At 44.4% G+C, this 23,158-nt stretch overlaps 1 protein-coding gene across 6 annotated transcripts in view; it reads left to right on the top strand.

Moving 5' to 3' along the window:
* The window catches only part of PPP6R3 (protein phosphatase 6 regulatory subunit 3), a 1,439,644-nt gene that overhangs the window by 83,959 nt on the left and 1,332,527 nt on the right, over positions 1 to 23,158 (top strand). For all 6 annotated transcript variants that reach the window (XM_029582701.1, XM_029582702.1, XM_029582698.1 and 3 more), the window contains one exon: positions 3,303 to 3,535. In XM_029582701.1, coding sequence (XP_029438561.1) covers positions 3,303 to 3,535 — 233 coding nt within the window. The remainder of the gene's footprint in view (positions 1 to 3,302; positions 3,536 to 23,158) is intronic.

Raw genomic sequence — 23,158 nt, 5'->3', positions numbered from 1 at the left:
GGATGAAGAACCAGAGGGCTCTTGAAGTCCTTAATATGAACTGGGCAAACTGGTGGATTTCTTGGAAAAACTGTTTTTTCCCCTCACGTGAACATGTTTTAAAATCCACCTGTATACGTGCATAAAAAAGTTCCCCCAACCAAAGCCACACGCCATACAGCGACTAAAGAACGGGCATTCTCGACAGCTGGACCTGTCATTTGGAATACTATGCCCACAGACCTCTGACTGGAGCCCTGCCAGCTAACATTTCGGAAAAAACTCAACTTGGCTATTCCTTCAAGCCTTCCCTTAAACTTTCTGAAACATGCAAAGGGCCCCTTAACCATTCTTTGCTATATATGCAGCTAGGCACCCCCTACCACCGTCATCTAAGTATTTTTTAATATTTTTAATTTTTTAATTTTCCTCTTCTGTCCTATCTTTCTGGCTACCTCAGCCTCGAAGTTTATTTCACCTTGTTTATTATAACTTTGCCTCTTGTTGAAATGGTTTGTTAAAGTTATAACCCCCTTGTTCTCTGTGAACCGATGTGATATGATATTGATCATGAATGCCTGTATAGAAAAGAGTTAAATAAATAAATAAATAAAAAACCACTGAAGCCCTAGCTGAAATACTCATGGGATAGGTACTTTAAATTTATTTATTTATTTATTTATTTTATTTAAAGGCTTTTATATACCGGAGTTCATGTACTAGTACATACCACTTCGGTTTACACAGAACCAATATTGGAAAATTACATTAAACAAGTGGGTATAAATAACAAGGCTAACTTTGTAGGAACTTGAACTAGAGGTAAAGGAGAGAACAGAACCAAGAGGTAACAGATCAATGTAAATAGATAAATAATAAATATAAATTCTTACAATAAATACAAATGCTTACAGATTACAGTCTTCAATATCTAAGTTTATATCTTTAGAATAAGGTTTAAATCTACAAGAACTAATGGTTACATCTTCAAGGATGTAGACTTCAAAGCTGAGGTTACATCTGACTTAAATGGTATTGGTGTAGCATGCTGTAAGTTTAACGATTGGGAATATGAGACCAAGAACTTCAATTAAGAGTTGCGGCATCAGACATCTGGTTAACGTGATTATGAAATGCATGAATGAATCTAGTTCTGGGACGTGGCTCTGAGCGATACTCGCGAACTTGCAAGCACAATTTAAAATTGCAGTGTTTGTCTGCTCGGGCTCCAATATGTGCGTTTATTGGTACATGTGCCTTCCTTTTAGAATTACCCTGAAAGTGCCTATTTATAAATGTCATTTATGGCATGGTATTAACACAGTTTATTCTGGCTCTGTGTCTGGAATGAGTTCTGCATTTAAGAATTGTTTCAGTGCTTCAATACAAAATCTCTATTTGGGAATGACATTTCATAAAATAAATATCAGCAAAAATATTGAGAGAACTGAAAAACAGGCATAAAGCGGTAAAAACTGAATAACTTAAAAAAAAATCTGTACTTTATTGATTAAATTTCAGTTAAAACTGAAATTGTGGAACACTGAGAGCCACCACAAAATGGATTAGGTCAAGAAAGGATATAAAAATAAGGTCTAAACAAATTATCCAGTGTCTATGGACAGGTGTGCACCTTGCTCCACCCTCATGTTTCACATATGCTGCTTTTCCTGAGGGTATGTAGTACATAGTCTTGTGGGAATTCTGCGCTACTGCGGAGTACAGAATTTGTGCAGAATTATCCTCCTGTGCAGTGGCACAGAAATTGGCAAAGACGAAGCAGGCTCCCGCGTGCCATAAGCGAAGTCCGTCCTACTCGCGACAATGAAGGAGCAGATCCCAGCATGCTGAGAGCGAAGTCTGTCCCGCTCACGGCGAAGATGGATCAGTCCCTGGTGTGCTGTGAGCGGAGGCCGTCCCGTTCGCAACGAAGATGGAGCAAGCCCCGGTGAGAGTGAGTCTGTTTGTAGAAGTGTGTGAGTGTGTAAGATTACGAGCATGGGGGTGAGAGAGAGAGAGCATGGGTGAGTGTGCATGGTTGTGGGTGCCAGAGAGAGGGAGACTATGTGAGGAGATTGTGAACAAGTGTGTATATTTATGAGAGATAAGGAACTGGTGTATATGAAAAGGGAGAGAGAGGGAGCCTGAATAAAGGGATGCGTGTAATTGAGAGAGAAAGAGAGCCTGTATGAGTATGTGTGTGTGCACTAGAGAGAAGGGAGCCTGTGTGTGCGTGTGTGTGTGTGTGTGAGAGAGAGAAGGAGCCTGTGTGAAGGGCAGTACTGAGAGAGGGGTCAATTCTGGGAGTGGAGATAGAATGGAAGGGGTTGAGCCTAGAGGCAGGTGTTGGAGCCTGAGAGGGCAAAGTGAAAGGAGACTGGCCAGGGAAGGTAGGGACAGAGTGAAAGAGGCACTCTTACAGTGAATTTCTAGGGAAATTCTGCTCAACCTATTTAAAACTGCATTTTTAAGAAGTAATTTTTTTTCTGTATTACATTTTAAATTAATTATTTAAAGACTGTCATGTATATTGTGTTATTTTGACCAAACATAAAGTATGCAGAATTAAAAAAAAAATTTTCCGCAGAATTCCCCTACATGAAACAGTGTGGTGCATTTGCCCTTAGGCAGCCTGTAAATTTCAGTATAACTTTTTGTTCAGATTCATGTCACCTGAAATTAATCTGACTTGTATGTGTAAATAAGGCTGGTTGATATTGGGTGTTTCCTTTTCAGATAACTTTCCCTCACTTTTAGTGGCTATGTAGTATGTTACTGTGCTACTCAATGCCACAGTATACTAGTACATTGAAATTCCTTCCTCATTCATTGGCATCTACTGCATTGTAGCCAGTTCTGAAGTGACACAAATAACAGGAAAGTAATTTGGAATGCCCAATGCTGTCATCTGAATCCCACCTCATCCTGTGTATATAGGCAATATTCTTATCTAGGAAACAAGTGAGACAATACTGTCAGTAATTCAGTCATGTTTCGTTATTTTTTATTGGTTTGTCTCCATATGTGAGACTGACTAGAGGTAAAGGAAAATCTCTAATTTATATCTAAACTGGCTCTTCTGTTGTGTCTTGAAGTCTGTCCTGGAAAAGGAGAATTAGATGTGTTATATAATATTTTTTGTTCCACTAGATTAAGAAATTGGTAAAGTGCAAAAGAGCTGAAAAATTGTGTTCCTATGTGCTTTTAAGGAATTCATTATTGTGATGCTAAATTCTTACATTAGGAGAGGTACTTGAAATACTTATTCTAATTTTCTGCTGTTAGCTATGCTAATGAAAACTCCTCTCTGCCATTTGGAACAGACCAGCATGTTTTGGAAATTCGATCTCCACTCATCATCTCATATAGACACACTTCTAGAACGTGAAGATGTGACACTGAAAGAGTTGTTGGATGAAGAAGATGTTCTGCAGGAATGCAAAGCTCAGAATCGCAAGCTTGTGGAGTTCCTTATAAAAGTAGAATGCTTGGAAGATTTAATAACATTTATCATAGAAGAGCCATCACAAGACACAGAGGAGAAAATGCGATACAAGTAAGGGCAAAGACTTTACAGACTTTAATTGGTTTGGTGCAGCTGGTTTTGTCACATACCTCTGGGGGTAGAATGTTTTTACCCTGTAAGTACATATGGCATTGTATTCCCCTCAAATTCTTTCTGGTATTTTTTTGGGTGGGAGTGGTCTGTATGGGGGCTTACTGTTGCATTCGTGATGGGACAGGGGTTCAAGTTGCCTTAAGTGTCTGTTAAGTTGTTCTGCTGGTTTCTGGATGGGCACAGGAGCCTGCTTGTAATTGCTTAAATATGTACATTTTCTTTTGTTACGTATCATCTATAAATAAGCCATATTCTGGTAGCTAACCTGGTTCTTGGCGAAAATGAAGGTTCTAATACATTTTATTTAACCAACATATTCAAAGATGATATACATTAGCTTTTGCAACTGCCTAGGTCCTATAAGGCTACAGAGAAATCTGAAACTATTTAAAACTAATCTGAAAACCTGGCTTTTTAAACAAGCCTTTGACAAAGACAAAGAGAACGAGGAAAACAATCGATAGATAAGGACGCACCAAGCAAACAGTTTTTTCATTTATATCTCCAAATGCATATTAAACGTAGACTTGAACCACTTAACAGTTTCCTAACCAACATACAAGCTCTAATCAACACACAGTTTCTCTTAATAAAATAAAATTTGTTACCGTTCTAGGTTGGCACATGTTTAAATTGTAATCTATACCAATTATATATATTTTTTTCTTATTGTGCCTTTATGTAAACCGTTGTGATGGTGAATTAACTTAACGACGGTATAGAAGAGTTTTTAAATAAAATAAATAAATAAAATAAATCTTCACCTGACTATAAATGAGTAGCAATTTTTCTCCAAGGACAAGCAGCCCTCATACATAGGTGATATCCAATTAAGTCTGGCATGGAAAAGCTATGTTTCCCAAACTTTGACTAAGCTTACTTGACATCCTCATGGCATACCATTATGCCATACATCCACGCGGGGTCCCTTCACCCTCGTCTCTTTTCTAAATATTTTTTTTCTTCAGATCGGACTAGTCTGTCACAGGGACCTGCAGTCTCATCCCTCATAGCTTCCCTAGGTAAGATTTTTCAATTGTTCTCTAAAATTTCTTTCGCTGTCGTTCCTGCGGTGGTGGGGCTCTCTGTAGCTGTGGCCATCGACCTACCGCTGCTGTAGAGTTTGATTTTTGTGTCCCTTTTATTGTGTTCTGACCTGTCTAGCAGGTTCCAATAATGCCCTTGTTTCAGGACCATGTCTATCATGGATCCCCATGATAGATGTATCCTGTGCTTGGGGGCATCGCATGACATCTGTGGGTGCCACAGATATGCAGAAAGGATCATGGTCCTGACTGGATCTCAAGGAACATTTGTTCAGACATGGGAGGCATTCACATTAAAGAACCCTGGAAGTACATCAATGGTAGGAGAGCCATGGACATTGGTGGGGACATTGGATCCCTTGACATCGGTGACCTGTAGGGACTCCAGAGACAGATCATCCTCTGACTCATCCCGTTCGAAGAAGGCATAAGAACGTGCCATACTGGGTCAGACCAAGGGTCCATCAAGCCCAGCATCCTGTTTCCAACAGTGGTCAATCCAGGCCATAAGAACCTGGCAAGTACCCAAAAACTAAGTCTATTTCATGTTACCATTGCTAATGGCAGTGGCTATTTTCTAAGTCAACTTAATTAATAGCAGGTATTGGACTTCTCCTGCAAGAACTTATCCAATCCTTTTTTAAACACAGCTATACTAACTGAACTAACCACGTCCTCTGGCAGCAAATTGCAGAGTTTAATTGTACGTTGAGTGAAGAAGAACTTTCTCCAATTAGTTTTAAATGTGCTACATGCTAACTTCATGGTGTGCCCCCTAGTCTTTCTATTATCTGAAAGAATAAATAACCGATTCACATCTACCCATTCTAGACCTCTCATGATTTTAAACACTTCTATCATATCCTCCCTCAGCCATCTCTTCTCTAAGCTGAAAACTCCTAACCTCTTTAGTCTTTCCTCATAGGGGAGCTGTTCCATTCCCCTTATCATTTTGGTCGCTCTTCTCTGTACCTTCTCCATCGCAATTATATCTTTTTTGAGATGCGGTGACCAGAATTGTACACAGTATTCAAGGTGGGGTCTCACCATGGAGCGATACAGAGGCATTATTACATTTTCCGTTTTATTCACCATTCCCTTTCTCCAACCTCTGCATCAGGGAAGACCCATGCAGACCACTGAAGGAAGCCGAAGAAGCATTGGTATTGGTCCCCATCGATATGTGATGCGGGGGTGGTCTGGCATCTACTGAAAATTTTCCTAAGTGGTCCCACGACAAGCAGTGTTCATCCTTCAGGCATGCTGGGGACTCGCAACAGTCTCCACTGGTCCTAGTGTCTGACACTGATTCACTTCTGAAGAGGATGTGGCCACTCCTGGCTCTGAGTCAGTGTAGGCATCAGCAGTTTTAGAGGAAGAACTGGTGAAGAAGATCCAGCAAGCCTTGGAGAAAGTGCTGCATTGCATCAGTGCCAGGGCATTGAGGGCACAGAGGCAGGCACTGACAATCCTTGAGCTGCTGTTCGACCCCCTTCAGCTGCTCACTGGCACTGCATCGATGCCAATTCCTGTTCCGTCACCGATACCCAGAGGAGCATTGGGGTTGATGCCTGCCGGCCTACTGCTGATTTCTGGCTCCTTGGGAGAGGAAGCTTCCTTGAGGCATACAAGTTCTTTGGGGTCTGGGCCCAAATAGCCAGCTGCACCTGTCAGATCCACTGGCTGAGGAGAGAGCCTTCACTTGTAGACTGCAGTGAGTTGGGCTCTCAGTATTCATGGGGGTTCGACTATGATTCCGCTGATTTCTCTGAAGAAGAGATGTCTATGGATCTCTCCTCCGATTCCTCTCCTCTGCCAGAAAGGAGGTCTTCACCAGAGGATCTGTCCTTCACAGTTTTTGTGAGAACAGTGGCAGAAGCCATTCCATTTATTTTGGTTTTTTTTTTAAACTTTTTATTTAGAGACAGTCAGAACATACACGTAGCATTATTAATAAGCACAAACAGGCCGATACAGTACAGTGTGCTCCGGCGGAGCGCACTGTTAACCCACGTTTGGACGCGTGTTTTTGACGCGCTAGCTTTACCCCTTATTCAGTAAGGGGTAATAGCGCGTCGAAAACGCGCGTCCAACCCCCCCCCCCCCCCCGAAACTAATAGCACCCGCAACATCCAAATGCATGTTGATGGCCCTATTAGTTATTCCCGCGCGATTCAGTAAGTAAAATGTGCAGCCTAGCGACTCTTTTTACTGCGGGCCCTCATTTAAATACTGAATCGCGCACACCGGGAGAGCGGGTGTTCATCCGCTCTCCCGCGACTTTGACTGAATCGGCCTGAAAGTAAGCAAAATAAGCAAAAGAGGACAGGGTCACAGGTAACCTCCCCATAATACTCAGGAAACTTTAAAGCGAATGATAAAATTTCCAATACAGGCCCCAAATCTTGTCATAATAAGGTACACTGTCTCGCAACATAAAAGTTAATTTCTCTAATAATGCTACAGAACGAACCTGAGTTCTCCAGTCCTCCAGAGTTGGGACAGACTTACCACCTCCATGCTATAACAAAATGAGCAACTAAATCTGAAAAAACTGGTGGAATATGTGATCAAAATAGCAAACTAATAAAGAAAATCACATATATTCAACGCAATTTATACAATTAGGTAAACCCTCATATGTGAGCTCTTGCACATATCCGCTGCCACAGCGTTTTAACTTTTATCCACTTGTTAGAAGTGTGACTGCTCAGCCAACTTTAATCACGGGGTAACCTTCTTGAATTGCGTTTTGAACTGCCGCTCTTTAAACACCAATATTAACTTTTTTTTTTTACATTTTTTTAGAACAAATTTTTGAAAAATGTTTATGAATTACTGATGGTAAATTCCATTTACTCCAACTGAAGAGTAAACCTTTTATAGAATAAAGAACTTATCTTTTTCAGAAACATCAGCTCGACCCTTTTTCAGAAACAGCGGGCTCGACCCTGGTCAGCCCGCTGCCCCCCTGTGTCCATTGTTTCCGCCACCACCACTTTGAGGGCTTCTCCGATCCCCACGAGGACGACCTTAGGCCTCCTCCAATCAGTCAGACCATTTCCAGGCCCCACCAATCGGAGCCTGAGAGAGAGTGAGAGAGCGACACCGACCGGAGCCTGCGAGAGAGAGAGCAATGCCGACCGGAGCCTGCAAGAGAGAGAGAGAGCAACGAGGACCGGAGCCTGCGAGGCTCTTTGCAGCGGCGCCGTGCGCCGGGCGTCGCACACACGAAGGAGGGCGACTAAGGGGCCTGCCCCTTAGTTCGCCTCTTCGTGCACCCCCTTTGTTAACCCCTTCTACCACCCTTGTCAACACAAATTCTCATTACTACTATCCACCGTTCCCCCCCCTACCTGCAGTACCACAGTACCCTTTGCCTATCCTCTTAGGAACACCTATTCTCTTAGGAACACCGCACCTGCACCCTCCCCCTCCCCCTCACCCGGCAAAAACCTATCCCCACTTCTCTCTCCCCTTGCGAACAGCTATGCTTACTCACCCTATTCCCACCATTAAGCACTATCCCCCCTCATATCGTCCCCCGTTTCCCAAACCATCCAGGGAATACCATCGAAACCTCCCCATCATAACCACCCCACTCACCCAAATACTCGACCTCACAACCTTCACCATTCTATTAATCAATGCACAATCTATCATCAAAAAAACTGCACTCATCAATGACATCCTACAAGATGACCAACCCGACATCCTAGCCATCACAGAAACTTGGCTAAAGGAAACGGACGCCATACTACTTAACCAACTCCCACTGGATAGATATGACATTTTCTCCATTCCCAGACCTAAAAAAAAGAGGAGGCGGCCTCCTCCTGGCACCTAAAAAGGCCTTTAAACTTACTAGGAAAATCATTCCCATACCACCCAGGCTTGAAATCAGCTTTTTTCACGCACATAACCTTCAAATCTGCTTAGTATATGCCCCACCAGGTCTCCTAGAGGTTAATTCCTCACCTTTAATTGAATACATAGCCAAAAATGTAAACATACATGTTCCAGCAATTATCCTTGGGGACTTCAACCTTCATGTGGATGCTATCCCCATTTCATCTTCCTGTGACTCACTGCTTTCCGCCCTCGATGCCCTCGGCTTCACTCAAACTATCTCACAACCCACTCACAAAGCAGGACACACGCTTGATGTCCTATTCACCAACTCCAAAATCCGCATGATCCCCCCTACATGCACACCCATCCCCTGGTCCGACCACTATCGAATTGACACTACTTGCTCAGTGATTATTACCCACACTCCTACGCAATCCAAAAAAACCATAAACTTTAGACGCAGTTGCAATCAAGAAGAATTAATAACAGCCATAACCAAGGACATCAACTCCCTCGACAGATGCAGATACTGCACTCACCTCCTGGAACCATATCACCAGGGCGATTGCGGACAAGATCTGTCCCATGCAAAAATGCCACATTGACGCATCTAATAAACATAATCAACCCTGGTATACCCCAGAGTTAAAAAATATGAAACATAATCTTAGAAAGCTTGAAAGAACATGGCGCAAAGACTACACCCCCGCACAACTGAGCACATTTAAATCTTACCTTCATACTTACCGAGTAGCAATTGACAATACTAAAAGAGATTTCTACTCACAAAGTATTCACCACTTACAATTCAATCCAAGAGTCTTATTTGAATTAGTAAGCAACTTAACCAAATCCTATACTCCTTCTACACCTGACATAGACAGCCAAGCCAAATGTGAAAACCTAGCCTCCTTTTTCCACAATAAAATATGCAATAACATGTCACGCTTCCCCTCTACCCAAACATCCACCGAAACCCTACAGTGGCAAACTACTGCCAAACTCTCCACATTTGACTCCACCTCATCACTTGAAATAGAATCCTTTTTAAAAAAAATCAGACCCTCTATGCACCCATCAGACACCATCCCTACCAAAAACCTCCTCTCCATCCCTGGGAGCATTGCTAAACCCATCTCGAACATCATAAACAGATCCATTGTACTTGGCAGCATTCCCAAAAACCTTAAACACGCTATTGTAAAACCTGTCCTAAAGAAGCCCTCCTTGGACCTCTCTGATCTTTCCAACTTCTGACCCATCTCCAATCTGCCACTGATCACAAAAATCTTTGAAAAATCAATCAACAGACAGCTTTCAGACTATATGGACGAACACAAGATCCTCTCTTCCTCACAATATGGTTTTCGCAAATACCATAGTACTGAGACCCTGCTCATCTCAATCACCGACCACATCCTAAAAAGCCTTGATAGAGGGCTCTCACACATTCTAATTCTTCTTGATATATCCTCCGCATTTGATACTGTTAACCACCATATTCTAGAACGCCTTATTGGCATTGGCATCTCAGGCACTGCCCTTCAATGGTTCCAATCCTACCTGAACGAGAGGCAATTCAGCATTCAAATTGGAAACTGCATTTCCAAACCCCTTGCACTAGCACAAGGAGTACCCCAAGGCTCATCCCTATCCTCTACACTGTTCAATATTTACCTCCTCCCTCTCTGCCATCTCCTTGCCAAACTAGGCCTTCCGCACTTTATATATGCGGATGATGTACAGATACTGATACCGATCACAGACACAATACACAAAGCTATGGAAACCTGGAAAGCTGCCCTTTCTGACATCAGCAGCTTACTATCCAAAAATTTTCTAGCCTTCAACACCGCGAAAACAGAACTCGTCCTCATCTCACCCCCCAACATTAACCCCTCGGTACAGGCTCCCCCCACTAATGTCACTTTCTCCCCTCATGTGCGCTGCCTCTGCATCACCCTTGACAATCACCTAAACTGCAAAAAATGTATTAATAACACGCTGAAAGACTGCTTCTTCAAATTACACACGCTAAAAAAACTCAAACCCCTGTTACATCTCAATGACTTTCGTACCACACTACAAGCACTCATCCTATCGAAAATAGATTACTGTAACTCTATGCTTCTGGGCTTACCTAAAAGCACCATCCAACCTCTTCAACTCCTCCAAAATGCAGCAGCCCGTATACTTACCAACACCCACAAAAACGACCACATAACCCTAGTACTCAAACATCTGCATTGGTTACCCATAGCATCTAGAATTACCTACAAATCTCTCACTCTAATACACATATCCCTTCACAATGAACACATGTACTGGTTTAAAGAGCATTTTACCTTTCACAACAAGAACAGACCCACTAGAAAAGAGTATCTGGCTACACTTCACACCCCATCACCCAAGCTAACTAAGCTTCGATCCACAAATGAAAGGGCCCTCTCCCTAGCTGGGCCATACCTCTGGAACAAACTACCCACCTCACTCCGACAAGAAACCTGTCCAAAAATATTCAGACAAAACCTGAAGACTTGGCTATTCAAACACTCTTACACCTAACTGCGAGCTAACATCTGTACATATTGTCTATATTAATTGTATATAATTTGATATGAGTTTTCTCCTTGCAATTCTGTGTTGATTTATGTAATCTAACTCTTCTCCATCCCCTTCTCCCCTCCCTCCCCCTTCCTTCCTCTCCCCCCCCTCCCTGACCTCCCATTAAGTTTATTTAGCGCTCTTGTTTTCTAAGTTCTCTCCTCTAACATTATTCTCCTTCTCAGTTATATGTTCACTGTAAAGCCAGTTGCTAATTCTGTTATATGTAACTTGATGAGATATTCCCAACGTTCGTCGGTATATAAAAGCTGCTAAATAAATAAAAATAAATAAATGCCCGACACCGCTGGTGTTTCGAAAGTTTCTTCTTCAGGGGCTATGAACAAAAGTTGGAGAATCAATCATCTATGCGACAAAGTGCTGTCCACGTCTTGACAGTGCATGCCATAAGAGGGCAATCATGACATGCGTGGCACTCCTCTGGCGATAAAGGGGCCGATAAGAGCAGCGACATGAGGTCTGTTTCCTCAGCTAAATATCTCTTGATTGCAAACCAAGGTGAGGCACGATCCTATAAAGCCAAGTAAAAACCCCCAAGAGGCGTGCCACCCAAACGTATGCCTGAAGGCAAGGAAATGCCATCTCCCCCCGCCCCCCCCCCACCACTCCTTTGTCCTGAACAATGTGTGAAGACTAACTCGTGCAGGTTTCCCCTCCCATAAGAAATCCAATAGTGCTGAGTTAATGGAAGAGAAAAAATCATTAGGTAAGAAACGGGACATGTTGAAACAGATAAAATAAGCGAGGTTAAATGTTCATTTTAATTACATTAATCCTCCCTCCAGGAAAGATAACGCCCCCCACCACCCCTGAAGATCCTGTTTAATAGCTATGACAACTGGGGCATAATTTAACTTGTATAAGTTATTCATATTCACTAGGACATGAATACCTAGATATTTAGGGAAGTTGTTTCCCGTTAGAATGGAGCAAAACAGACCGGGACCTTCTCCGGCATAGAGATACCGATGGGGAACACCATCGATTTATGAAAATTGACCTTGTAGCCTGCCACCGCATCAAAGGCCTCCAGTTCTGCCAACAGTACCGGATTCTCTCGCCTCGAATCCGATAAAAATAAGAGGACGTCATCCACATATAGAGATATCAAATGAGAATAATCACCAGCTCGGAAACCGCACAGAGCAGGGTGCTCTCGCAACTTTACATCTAGGGGTTCGATAGCAAGATCAAAAAGCAACAGTGATAACTGGCATCCCTGCTGAGTACCCTTCATTATGGGAAAAAGCCCTATAAAAAAACCATTAGTGAGAATTCGAGCCCTAGGACTACTGTCCAGCCACAAAACTGCTCAGGAAACCTCAATTTTTCCAACACCGCAAATAGAAAAGGCCAACTGAGGCGATCGAAGGCCTTCTCTGCATCGAGACTAACTACCAGCCCTGGAATCCTGTCTTTTAGCTAACGCCATGACGTCAAATAGGCACCTAGTATTATTCACAGAGGAGCGGCCACTAAAGCCAGACTAGTCAGGGCCGATTAAAGACCTCATACAGCGCTCAAGCCTCAGCTGTAGCACCTTTGCTAGAATTTTTACATCCGTGTTTTTTTTTTTATAATTATGTTTATTGGGAGTCAGTCACAGTACAACACAGCAAGGCATGTGAACACATTAACAAACTTTGACAGACACCCGGTTTATCAATTTTCTATCGTAGAACAACATGTGCCCTTCCCCTCCCCCCGTCCCCGCTCCCCCCCTGTAGAGAATCTCAAACCTCCAAATTATTAGGTCCTACACCCTTGAGGACATTACAGAAAATGTCAACATTCAACAGTTTCTTGGGGAACTTTACAAATATCCAGTGCATTAGGAAACATATGGGTATCACCATGAGAGGGCGAGAGAAAGTGAAAAACATTGAAACTCGGTAGGGGACATCATGCACCCAAAGGAACATATTAAAAGCGTAGTATACGCTGAGCATATAGATTGCCAAAGAAACCATAAACAACAGATCAGACAATGAAAGAAACGTTTAACTAGTCCAACAATCAATGATGTTGATCTGGAGATTTATGTCGCCCAGTGGAGCCCTTTCCGACATTCAGTGGAGCAACTCAGTGAATGGTCAGTGATAGTGTCTTGTAATAGCAGAGCCAAATTTCTTGAAAAAGGTTCTTCCGTATAGTAAAACGTTTGAACATGGATCCATATTCTAATTGGTAGAGTTCTGTCAAGAGAGCTATCCACATCTCTTTAGTGGGCGGTGTAGAGTCCAACCAACGTAGCAAAATGCATTTCTTCGCCATTAAGCATGCCTTGGAAATAATTCCCGCATTTTCAATATTCAGACTGGTGTCTCCTATGTCATTATTTAAAAGTTAAAAAGAGCAAGACCAAATGATATCCGAATGCATGACCTCTGATAAATGGCGCTGAATAGATGACCAATAGGTTTGAATGGGAGGGCAGTCCCAGAGACAATGAATTAAGGAGGCGTTTAGCTCTGAACACTTAAGACACTTAGATGAGTTAATCGCCCCCATCCGGTAAGCATGAGCAGGGGAATAGACAATACGGTGAAATATGCGTTGTTGTAATTCCCGAAGCGCGACGTTGGTCGTGATTCATATAATGGACAAGTAGGAGTTCTTAAGCATCCGTTCATCGAGATCCTCATGACAGTCCCTTGACCATGGAGAAAGTAGTCTCTTATAGATGGAACATGCTTTCTTAGCATTGTAAAAAGCATATAAATAGGAAAGGGAACCCTTGCGAATCTGAAAACAAGTGATTAAATCTTTATAGCTAGCATTATCAATTTCCCCTTGCACCTTTTGGAAAAGAGCAGCACAATTTGCCCTCAGCCATAAAGTAAAAAAATGCTGGGGTCCAAAACCCAAGACAGTTTGACATTGGGCAAATGAGCGGAGTTGACCCGTTGACGAGTCCAACAGCTCCCCCAGAGGCCAATTAGCGCCCACATTGAGCTTGTGACGTGAAGGGAGGACATACAATGAATCGATAGAAGATCCCCTCATCGGGTAGTGATGAGAAACATTTGGGGATAATCCAAGGATCCCCTCGTGTTACCTTCCAGACTTTCCTAATCGTGGCTATCATAAAGTAGGGCAGGTTTAGCCGCTGAAATTCAGAGACCGAGGCATGTAGTATAAAACTCGGATCTAAGGGCGCACACATATCTTGAATCATTTGTGGGTCAGTGTATTTGGAAGTCCCAAACATCCAGTCCCCCAAATAACGGAGATTTGCGGCCAAAGAATATAAATGGAAATTCGGTAAACCATACCCTCACTGAACCTTAGGTGCCATCATAACAGCATACGACAGCCGGGCTTTTTTTTGTTCCATATAAAGGTCCGTATTGCTTTCTGTAAAATGCATCTGTCCTTAATATGGACCAAAACTGGTAGCATGAGAAGCTTATACAACAGCTGGGGTGCAATCACCATCTTTAAAACTGCAATGCGCCCCTGTAGAGTCAGCGGAAGGGATTCCCAGCCAGCCAATTTTGTAGCCATTTTTCCAATCGTGGGGGGAATATTTAGCCCATACCACTGTTTGGGATCCGGATGAATAATGATCCTTAAATATTTATTAGTAGAGCTTGCCCACTTAACCAGAAAGTCAACCCAGTCAGGTTTTAGATTCCCCAAGATATCTAAGGCTTCAGTTTATCTAAATTCAATTTGAACCCCGAGAGAAGCTGATAGGAGTGAAAGATTTGAAGAGCCTTTGGGAGAGCTGACCTAGCATTGGACAAAAGAAGCAATATATCGTCAGCAAAAAGCAGGGTGAGAAAAGAACGGTTGCCCATGGGAATGCCCGTAACATCTGGGGAGGACTTCAATGCAGTAACCAAGGGTTCCACCGTCATAATAAAAAGCAGAGGGGACAGGGGGAAACCTTGACGGGTACCCCGTTGCAGACTAAATTCTCCCAAAAGTTCTCCATTTACCAGAATCCGTGCCGTGGGATTCGTGTAAAGCAAATTAATGTAATCAAAAATCCTGCCCCCAAAACCCAATTTATGGAGCACTTGGCGCAGAAATGGCCAGGCGACCCTGTCAAACGCCTTCTCCGCATCGCATGTAACTAAATACCTTAAACAGATGACAGCGCTCTAGTGCCACTAGTACCCTAAGAATGTTTACAGTGGATCGCCTACCGGCAACAAAGCCCACTTGGTCCGGGGAAATTAAGGTGGGCATGATAGCCTTCAGTCTATTCGCCAAAACTTTTGCATATATTTTGATGTCAAGATTCAACAGGGATATGGGCCTGTAAGAAGAAGGTAACAAAGGGTCTCTGCCTGGTTTTGGGAGGACCACTATGGTAGCTGCCCACATAGTAAGTGGCATCTCCTGCTGGTCTGTCATCTGTTCAAATGTCCCTTGAAGGATGGGTGCGATTTCGTCAGCTAAAGCTTTATAAAATGTAGATGTTAACCCATCTGGTCCCGGGGCTTTCTGGTTCGGTAAGGCCTGTATAGCCTCTATCACCTCAGTTACCTCAATGGGGCGTTGTAACCAGGAGAGGTGAAGGTCAGAGACACAGGGCATAGATAATTGATGCAAAAACGTGGCGACCGCAGCATCGTCCACAGGCTCCGCAGCATACAAAGTTTGGTAATACTCAGAAAATTTAGCTGCGACGTCAACAGTTGTGGTTTTTATGTCTCCTTAGTATTTTTTAAATTTGTGATATGTTTGGGTGGGTCCTGTGCCTTTAGGAGACGAGCAAGCAAATGACCTGCCTTATTACCATGGTGAAAAAAGGTAAATTGCCTGTGGCGCAGGGTGTGAGCAGCCCTACTATGTAACAAGGTATTGAGGGCCACCTGCATCTCCCTAAAGTTGGTGGAAGCCTGAACAGAGTTAGAAGTAGAGTTGATCTGTTTTTTGAGGTCCTTTAGCTGCTTTTCTAAGGCCACAATATCCTTATCCATTTTGCGTTTTTTATAAGTAGCATAACTAATAATGTCCCCCCGGAGAACACATTTTGCGGTTTCCCATAAAAGTGTAGGGTGAGTGAGATGTTGAGCATTGTGCGACAAAAACTCTTTCCATTTTTGTTTCAGAAATGTGGGAAAGGCGGGAAGATGCCATTGCCCGCCGAGGGCGGCTCCTCCTATATTAAACGACTCCTTTACCGGACTATGATCAGACACTATCAAGGCTTCAATAGAGGAATCTGTAAATTTGGAAAAAAGGGATTCAGAGATAAGCAAGTAATCTATTCTGGTCTGAGTGTTGTGAGCACGGGCAATGTGAGTATATTGCCGGACACCTGGGTGGAGTGTTCTCCACAAATCCAGGAGCTGTAAATGTTGACACACAAAATTGGGTCCCTTCCGCTCACGACTGGCGCCCCCTGGGGGGCATGCGATCAAGCTCTGGATCTATCACAAAGTTGAAATCACCTCCTAAGATGATAGGATATTCCCCCAGGTGGGATATATCTGAGAGTAAGGTAGTGTAAAACATGTGATCATATGTATTGGGGGCATAGATAGAGGCTAGAATTACCGGGATCCCCATTAAAGTGCCTTCAACCAAAACATATCGACCCTGGACATCTGCACAGTTGCCTGTGCTTGAAAGGAAATGGACTGGTGGATTAGCACCGCTACCTCTCTACTTTTTGAGGAACCAGTAGCATAGTAGAGCTGAGACACCCACTTTTTCTTCAATTTTACAATTTCAGAAGAAAGCAACAGCCTAAATCTGGTACTAAACTCCTCCAAAACCGAATTATTACTCATAACTCCTGATAACAACAATCTCACCGCTTGTCTTCCAACCAACCTACAAACCACTCATGTGAGGGATCTAGGTGTGCTAATCGACAATAAACTGAACTTCAAAGCCCACATCAATAAAACTACCAAAGACTGCTTCTACAAACTGCAAGTTTTAAAAAGGATAAGACCTCTCTTCCATGCCAAAGACTTCAGAACCATCCTCCAAGCTCTCATTTTCTCTAAATTAGACTACTGCAACTCTACCTTACTTGGCCTCCCTTCCTCATACACAAAACCGCTCCAAATGGTTCAAAACGCAGCAGCCCGTCTACTAACAAACACCAGGAAAAGAGACCACATCTCCCCAGTCCTAAAAGACCTCCACTGGTTACCAATTCATTTCAGAGTCATTTACAAATCCATCACCTTGATATACAAAATCATTCACCAACATACCACAATCGACCTACAAATTCCTCTCCGTTTACACAAATCCACAAGACCAACCAGAGAAGCCTACAGAGGATGCCTCCTTGTTCCACCTACAAAAACCACTAATCACAGCACCTTAAGAGACCGAGCCTTTTCCACAGCAGGCCCACCGTTATGGAACTCCATCCCCCCAGATCTCAGAAATGAGCCATGCCTCCTAACCTTTAGGAAAAGACTCAAGACATGGCTGTTCAGGCAAGCTTTCCCGAACTCCACCTAACACGCACCACCAATAAATACTCTACACAGCAGCTGTATATATTGGACTCCGTATATATATTGTACACTTGTATATAATTAACCTCCTCTATCTCTCTTTTATTTCCTCCACCCCAGTTTATCAGCCCTTGTTAATTGTAACGGCATTTCTTCATCACGTTTATTTATGTTCTTGGTTGTATTCTTCGCACCCCTGTTTTTTATGTAAACCGACATGATGTGAACGCTATCATGAATGCCGGTATAAAAAAACCTTAAATAAAATAAATAAATAAATAAATATGCATTTCTTGTAAAAAAAAACAAAACAAAACTATTTTAGCCCGGAGTCTGGTAAGTCGAGCAAAGACTTTTTCTCTTTTGATTGGGGTGCCCAGCCCCGCCACGTTCCAGGTTACTATGTCCATCGCCATATTAACTGCAAGTAAGACTAAGCAGGCCAAAATAGCCCCTCTCGTCACCCCTCGCACGTCTCAAGCTTCTACCCATCCCACAAGACTCCCAGTTTGCTGCATGCCCACCGTGGTATGCTAAACAGTAAAAGAAAAAGCATCTGGACCACATATATAACACACAATAAACAATGAAGTTGAGATTCTCTACAGGTAAGCCCATGTCCCCTTCCCTCTCCCTCCCCAGAATCACAATACAAAAAGCAAACTCAAGACCTGCCTGAAAGCAGGTCTCTCCCGATACAGGACCTTCTCTCACTGGGAAACAAGATCCCTTAACGGAATGGAGATCACCCAATTGGTAACATGTGCTCGGCTGCCCCCCCAGCCGTGCAAAACATGGTCTCAATAAGAGCTGAGTCCTCCGAGCAGGGGATCCGCTGGAACGCCATATCTAACTTGAAAACCCTAACGAGACTTCGTAACGTAGAAAAACCCACTGGAACTGAGTGGTCGTCGTCAATACTTCTTGAACACAACGGTGCGCAAACCATAAGAAATGTGTGGGCGTCAAAAAACCCAGTAGATCCCAGTGTTACTATGTATGTGGTCTTGGCTAAAGCAGCAACATAGGACTAAGGAATAGAAAATAAATGTCCTGCAGTTATCTGTAACTCACGTAGCGAGCCGCCAGGACTTCAATTATTAACTGTTGGTATAGGTCCAGCAAGAACCCGAACAAATATGCGCGCATCCGAATCTGAATCAGAAAGTTTAACTTGCCCAAGGTGCATTATCTTAAGTGTCGCCGGGAAGAGAAGAGCTAAGCGAATTTGTTTATTCACGAGCGGCGAGCATATGTCACTGAAAGCTTTCCGTTGAGTTGAGACTCTCGGTGACAAATCTTGAAATACCAGTATGTGCTGCGACTCATAATGAAATTCCCGGGCCTTCCTGTAATGTTCTATGTAATGGCTATGATCACCCATGGTCTGTTCGAAGGTCCCCCATACTCTCCTTCCCAATCGGTGGGCCCGCTCAAGCAAGCCTCCGGATGGCGAGACCAAAGACGGCACAATACGGAGGAGCCAGGCTTCTATCACTCGCGGTAAGTCCACTTCTGATAGTTCTTCTGGGAAGCCGACAAACCTTAAATTGTTCCGGCGGGATCTATTCTCAAGATTGTCTAGTTTTTCCTTGCTGGCTTTCGCTTGCTTCTCGAGTACTGCCACTTTTTTCTCCAAGGCCCTAACGTAGTCTTCCACCAGGCTTCCCTGGCCTTCGAGGCGCTCAGTGTGTACATCTATTTCGGTAAGGGAGGCACGAACATCGGCGATTTGTTCTGAAAGCTGGTGGAGTCTGCTATCCAACGCCGAGACGACCGCCTGTGAGATCTTGTCCTCAAGAGAAATATCTTCCGCCATTCCATCTCTGGCGGGTTCTGGCGCCATTTTGTCATCTGGGGCCTTCGACCTCTCTTTTTCCTTTCAAATCGATCGCGTAGCCATGCAGTTCTCTATGTGGCACTGCGTTGTTCACCAATACGTCCCGTACTCCCAAGAAGGTCCGTAAAGCAAAAATAATCGCAATGCGGGTGGGATGGAGGAGGAATATGCTGGGGGGCAGCCGGAGCTCGGAGGACAGCAGCCTACCAAGCCCACCACATCACGTGATCTCCTTACATCCGTGTTTAATAGAGAGATAGGCCTATAAGTTTCTGGATTGAATCTGTCCCACCCCGGTTTTTGCAGCAACACTGTGGTGGCATCGAAAATACTGTTAGTATGATCAGGATGGGTCTGTAAATAATCAAAAACATATTTCAGTGGATCCACAAGATTGACCAGGAAACTCTCTTGTAGAACTCAACCGGGTAACCATCCAGACCTGTGCTCTTTCTCCCTGGTAAATGAGATATCGCGTCCTGAATCTGTAGGGTTTTGATAGGGGCCACCAACCTCTCTCTCTGGGGATCAGTCAAAGATGGCAGAGGCACTTCGGAGAGATAGTCCATAATATCAGCGACTGAACCAGGGCCACCGCCGAATATAATTGTGCAAAACATTATTTGAATCTGGCATTAATACCCTCGTTAGAATACACCAAGGTACCAACAGTCCGAATGCCAGAGATCAATGTCCTCTGGGACCTTTGCCACAGCAAACAGGCGAGCATAGGTCCAGTCTTATTTCCAAACTCATATACTCTTTGATATGAATAGCAAAAAATTCTCTCTACATCTTCAAGTCGCAGTTCCTATCGCACTTATTCCCTGTAAGTGCGATAGGAGCCAGTACATTTATGTACTTTCTCCAGTTGCCCTATCTGAAGTTCCAGAGAACGCTCGCGACAGGCCCTGTCCTTTTTGCGGTGAGAAGCAAAGCTGATGATCCGCCTGCGCAGAACAGTTTTTAAGGTCTCCCACAACAAGATGGGGAGTATTCGCTAGAATCATGGATCTCAAAGAATTCTTTCACCGAATCCCGGATCATTGTACAGAAAGGCTTCAAATGTAGCAAAGCCGTATTCAACCACCAACCCTTCCCCGTTGCCGAACCGCCTGAGAGAAACATCGATAACAAAATGGGACTATGATCAGAAATGACCGCAGATAGAATATTAGCCATACCCACCCGAGACAAAAACATACGAGAACAGAGAAAAAAGTCAATCTGACTGTATGAAGAGAACCGAGGCGCAAAACAAGTAAAATACCGATCAGTAAGGTTTTGCTCCCTCCAGACATCCAGCAGGTTGAGGCGAGATATCATATCCTTCAAGGATTCCGCGAAACCTCTTGACTGGCCCCTGAAAGATCTATCCAGCCTGGGGTCCAGACAAACATTCCAGTCTCCCCCCTGCAATAAGACGGTGTGAGAAGGCCTCCAGCCGATCCTGAGTGAAAGCCCTTTAGGCTCACATTAGGACCATATACATTGGCTAAGGTAAAATATTCCCTACTGAGGGAGCACTCCAAAAAGATAAATTGACCCTTCAAATCCTTATGGACCCTATGATTATTGAGAAGGGGCACCGCATTATGTATCAGGATGCACACCCCTCGGCTTTTAGAATTATAGGAAGCATATTCCACTCGCCCCACCCAGTCCCGAGCCAGTTTCTCATGCTCACTATTAGTTAAATGTGTTTCCTGGAGAAGAACCACCTGCGCCCCCTTCTTCTTGAAGTAGTCAAAATACTACCGGTGCTTAATAGGAGATCCAATACCCCGAATGTTATGAGAGAAAAATTTGAGAGAGAGATTAGCCATGATAAAAGGGAAAAAGCAAAGCTTTACTTTGCACAGTGTGAGAGAGAACCACTATGCATGTCTGACCCTAGTTTTATATTACTCCAACTTGTTGCAATTAACTTCGAAAAACCTGTTATGATTCCTGCCTGCAGAGTTCCCCCTGCGAGCAGGCCTTCACCTAACTTCCTGCGCTGCCTTCTCCTATGCAGCAGAGGCCGCTGACATCTAAGCTGCGTTCTGCGGCAGTCAGGGCCTGCTGCTGACGTCACTTTTCCCGCGGCCTGGACCGCCACGTTTGGGGCCTTCACTCGCAGCATGGAGCTGCGAGCCAGCCTGTCTTCCACGGCATGGAGCTGCCACCGCTGGGGCCTGCCTAGTGGCTTGGGGCCGTCCTTCAATCTATCTTCAGCGGCAGTGAGCTGCTAGCACCTGCCTGAGGCCTGTGCTGCGGCCTGGGGCTGCCCCTGCCTGTCCTTCACGGTAGGATCGCCGCCATCAGCTATCTCTGCTCTTCCAGCTTGCCTCTAGGCACGTGGCCGCACCTCTCTTCAAAATTAAAGGGCCCGTGGCCGGATATTTATTTATTTATAACTTTTCTATAGCGAAGTTCAAATAACAGAGTTAATTATCACTCCGCTTTACATTGCAACCGTATATGCCCCGTTCCCCATCTGAGGACGGCTTCCTGGGCGTCTTCCTGCTGCCCTATAAAAGGGCTTCTTCTTCACTTCAGCCTTTGCTTTGCATTGGAGTTTCCTGCTCCTGGAAGTCTTGTCTTCCAGCGCTCCATCAGGTCTTCGTTCCTTGTTCTTCGTTGGAGCTCCATGTCCTGAATCTTCGTTGTGTCATGAGTCTTTATGGCTTCCTGATGTTCCATGTCTTCATGTTCCGAGGTTCCTAATCCAGGCTTCCTGATGTTCCATTTCCTGATGTTCCGAGGTTCCATTCCTCCTTCGCTTGTTCCGAGCCCTCTTGACCCTGCAGCTCCTCTGGTTCTCCAGATGACACCTTGTTGGGGTAAATCCGTCTCATCGGTTCCTGTTCTCGTCATTGGAGCTTCATCTTGGCTGGATTCCCTTCCTGCGTTTGTCCAGTTCTCACAGGACAAGCAGGATGGTTGTCCTCACAAATGGGTGACATCGAGGATGGAGCCCAACCACGGAAAACTTCTGTCAAAATTTCAGGAACTTTGACTGGCCCCTACTGGGCATGCCCAGCACGGCACTAACCCTGCAGCCAGCAGGGGTCTCCCTTCAGTCTTCTTTTTTCCGCGCAGCAGTAGCCACGCGATTAAGGAGCTCTTACCACATTCCTGACAGGAATTTCTTCAACTAATTTCTTGAAGAAAAATTTGCCCCTCAGGGGTCTCCCCTCTTCAAATTTTGCTCCGCGGTACTTCGGTAAGTTTTTGCCGTCGTTTTTGTCGACTACCGTCGAGTTTGGCCCTCGAGGCCTGTTGGCAGTTGACCGTCCCGCGGCTAAATATTTGGCCTATGGCCATGGCGTCGGGGTTCCGTCGGTGCCCGGACTGTACACGTACTATGTCCATCACAGACCCACATAGAGTCTGTGTTTTGTGTTTAGGGAGTGAGCATGATGTCCTGACTTGCACCAAATGTGCCCTAATGACACCAAAAGGTCGCAAAGCCAGAATGGAGAAAATGGGACTCCTTTTCCATGCCCTCACTCCGACGCCATCGATTGCATCGACGTCATCGGAACCGGCACCGTCGAAGTTTCACCATCGTCGACAGCCTCCCGGTGACCGCCTGCCATCGACATCTCCGCGGCCATCGACTCCCGTCCCTTCCCCCGAAGATTGCGGGGATCAGAGAGAAAAACATCGCCATCGACGTCACAAGTCTCGGACCGTCGAGGAATCGAAGTCATCGACCTCAGTACTGTCCGAGCCTCCTCCGAAGAAGTCTCGACCAGAAGTGGCACCGTCCACT

This window comes from Rhinatrema bivittatum, chromosome 17 (genome assembly GCF_901001135.1).
Source record: "Rhinatrema bivittatum chromosome 17, aRhiBiv1.1, whole genome shotgun sequence".
In the NCBI taxonomy this organism is placed as follows: domain Eukaryota; kingdom Metazoa; phylum Chordata; class Amphibia; order Gymnophiona; family Rhinatrematidae; genus Rhinatrema; species Rhinatrema bivittatum.
The sequence above is the reverse complement of the archived record's forward strand: the minus strand, read 5'-3'. Positions and strand labels throughout refer to the sequence as shown.